At 44.3% G+C, this 3,113-nt stretch overlaps 1 protein-coding gene across 1 annotated transcript; it reads right to left on the bottom strand.

The window, feature by feature from the left end:
* Positions 1-571: 571 nt before the first annotated feature.
* LOC111845867 (5-beta-cholestane-3-alpha,7-alpha-diol 12-alpha-hydroxylase-like) lies at positions 572-3,113 on the bottom strand. Its single transcript, XM_023815562.2, has one exon. It carries the CDS (start codon positions 3,092-3,094, stop codon positions 1,559-1,561), a length of 1,536 nt encoding a protein of 511 aa, XP_023671330.2. The 5' UTR covers positions 3,095-3,113; the 3' UTR covers positions 572-1,558.

The raw sequence follows: 3,113 nt of genomic DNA, 5'->3' as shown, positions 1-3,113 counted from the left end.
ATGTCAGCTGGTGTGTTTTATACTGGAGCCCATTGCTGTGAACAAAAGTTCTGTTGAGACTGATAAAATATATATTTTTTTAAAATCTGGCACTATTTGGGGCAGTATAAGTAAAAGCCCACTCACTCATCAGCACTGTCCCTCATTGGGGAAAAAAAAAACATTTGAGGTGTAGTTTTGTACTGTTATTTTTCATTTATGATGTTGTTTGCTTGTTGTTACTGTTATTGTTCATTTGTATTGTTGTTACTTTAATTGTTGCTTTGTAATGTTGCATTTATAATGTTGCTCTTTGTCTTTCCAATGAACTAACCTTTTCCATGAATGGTGTTACAGTTGTGTAACTAGGTGTTTTTTCATTTTGATGAAATATTGTCTTCATTAGGTGTGTTACTTAAAATACTGTAAAATTCACTTTTGGTCCTTTTTTATTTTTTAATTAGCATTTTTCTTCACTAAGAACAAAGTTGTACGCAAAGATATTTAACAATACAAGACATACACTTATAATTTAGGATTAAAAAAATATGTTAGCAAAAAACATAATTTAAAAAGGACTCCCTTGTTAAAGTAGTTTTCATTTGAAATTTATTAAACTGATTTCTAAATATTTTGTCACCTCATGTCACACCTCAAATGGAGAATGAGATGATGAGTAGAGATGATGAAGCGTATTTGTGAGCAAAGTGGATGTATTTTCCAGAAAATTCTGGGTCACCACATGGTTTGAGTCTCTTGAGTCTGTTTGATAGATTTCTTCAGTGAAACCTCAGGTTCTTTTAGTTGAATGATGAGGCAGGTTCCTTAAGCTTAAGCAGTTTATTAAGACAGAATGAAGATGTTACAGAAAGATGTTTCTCACGGCCGGTTCAGTGTCTGTCTGTGTCTGTCTCTGCCCCCCCTGAGGGCAGCAGGCCCTTTATCTATGGTCTTCATACAGACTCCTGGAGCCGGGGGGGTCAGACTGCCTTGGTGAGAGCACGTTGTATGAGAGGCAAAGAACATGATGAGCGAGTAGCAAGGACAGAAAGAAATATATAAAAAAAGAAATATGAAAGCTATAAATGAATGAACTAAATGAACATATTTAAATAACTACAAATTAACTAGGGAAATCCCTCAGTCCTCCCTAAGAGCTCCAGAACTTCTCAGAAAGGCTCAGTGATATTTGTATCTGGTGACTGGGGAGACCATGGATGGAGTGTAACTTAATCCAGTAATTTATAAAGCCACCTTTGAGTTTCTGTAGCAGTTTCAACGGCGGCATCATCATCATGGAAGAATCATGAAGGCCCTGTGTTTGCACCATAGGATATACCTGTTCAGTAAAACTCCCTCATATTCCTTGGCTCTTATGCCACCCTGCAGAGTACTCAGAGGAGCTAACCATGTACTACCTGAACTCTGGAGCAGAGGCTGAGTAGGTTTGACAGGATGCATATCAGGTTTTTAAAGCACTGCTGACGAAGTTAATAACAATTTGGAATATTATTTGATTATATTAAGCTGATACTCGGCACACTACTAAGTGCTTTGAAATCTAGCGCAGTCTTTGGAGTTAAAAGCGTAACCTGTATCTGAACTGGATGTCTCGGCTTGGTTGAATTGATCCAAAACCCCAACGGCCGGCGTCAGATGCGGGAATCTCCTCCTCGGGGTTTTTTAGCTCAAAATCAAAGTATGTGAGCATGAGGAAGACAAACTGCTTCAGCTCATTGGTGGCGAAGAAACGGCCTGGGCACATACTGACCCCAGCCCCCCAGGGCATGCTGTAGTATTTGACCTTCTTCCCATTCTTGTAAAAGTCAGTTTTTTTCGTCCCTTCAGGTGTCAGGAAGCGATCGTACTTGAAGGTCATTGGGTCAGGGTGGACCTCTGGGTCAATTTGCACGGCCGTGTAGGGGAAGAGGGCCACAAGGTCGCCCTGGCGGATATTGTACTCACGACCGTTGGCCATCTTGAGGGACATGTCCTTCTTCACGAATCGGGTGAGCATTGGGGCAGTCGTAAGCCGCAAGGTCTCTTCCACTGCACTATCAAGCACAGGTGTCTGGAGCAGCATTTCTCGTGTCAGGTTGATGAGTGGGCCTCCGGGCTTCACTGCCTGCCCGGTCACTCTCAGAACCTCCTCCACTTCCTTGCGCACAGCTGTCATTGCCTCTGGATGCTTCATGAGGAACAGGAGTAACCAGAAAGATGATGGTCCCGTGTTTCCCTGGGAAGCCCAAAGTATTAAGAACATGTGTCGGTCCACCATCGATGGATCCATCCCAAGTTCTTCCCTCACCTGCTTACTCTCCATCACCCAGCCACTGACATTCTGCTTCGTATTTATGTTCTTGGTTGACATTCTGCTCCAGAATAGCCTCTTCAACCTCTCAGCCTCTCTTTTGTCCCAGGGAGCTAGGGTCCTGTAGGCCAAGTTAGGAAACAGCTTGTCAAATTTAAGGAACTCGTGAAACAGGTCATTGGACTGGACTCGGTCAAGCTCTCTGGCTTTCTCCATCATCTCTGAGGAGTTAGCTGCCTCGTTACCAAACAGGGATAGGTAGCCAGCCCGGAAGACAATGTTGTAGCAGTAGTGAAACAGACCGTCCTCCTGCCAGGGGCTCGGAGCAGCCCCTTGTCCCACTTTGTGTAGCAGCAGTTTCTGCAGGTTGTTCATCATGGCTTGAGTCATGACCACCAGGCCGTCACCCATCAAGTTCTTGTTGATGATTGCATGATTTGTCTTGTATTCATCCTCTAAGGATTTGTAGCTGAAAACGATCTCCACCAGCTTCTTTGCAAACTCAGAGAAGTCCAACTTTGTCCTGCCCTCTTTCACTATCATCCCATAAGAGAGCGGGTCCACGACAAATGTATAGTACATCCCACCCATCTGTGCTGTAAAAATATCCCCATGTTTTTCCTTCATCCTCTGGAGAAATGCGGCAGTGCTCCTACGGAACTCCAACACGTGGCCCAACCAAGGAATCGGTCCCATGTCCAGTGGAGGCTCTCCGGGGCGTCGTCTGCGCAAGGCTCCCAGGAGGTACAGCCCTCCTATCAGACAGGCCAGCAGTGCCAGGAGAATCGGCAACAGCAGTCCCATCTTGCAGTGCTCACGCCTC

This window comes from Paramormyrops kingsleyae, chromosome 4, assembly GCF_048594095.1.
Source record: "Paramormyrops kingsleyae isolate MSU_618 chromosome 4, PKINGS_0.4, whole genome shotgun sequence".
NCBI classification, from domain to species: Eukaryota; Metazoa; Chordata; class Actinopteri; order Osteoglossiformes; family Mormyridae; genus Paramormyrops; species Paramormyrops kingsleyae.
Note: the sequence above shows the minus strand (reverse complement) of the source record. Positions and strands in the feature narration are given on the sequence as shown.

What these genes read in the sequence shown, in the direction of transcription:
- LOC111845867 (XM_023815562.2), bottom strand. Translation starts at nt 3,094, where the DNA reads ATGGGACTGCTGTTGCCGATTCTCCTGGCACTGCTGGCCTGTCTGATA.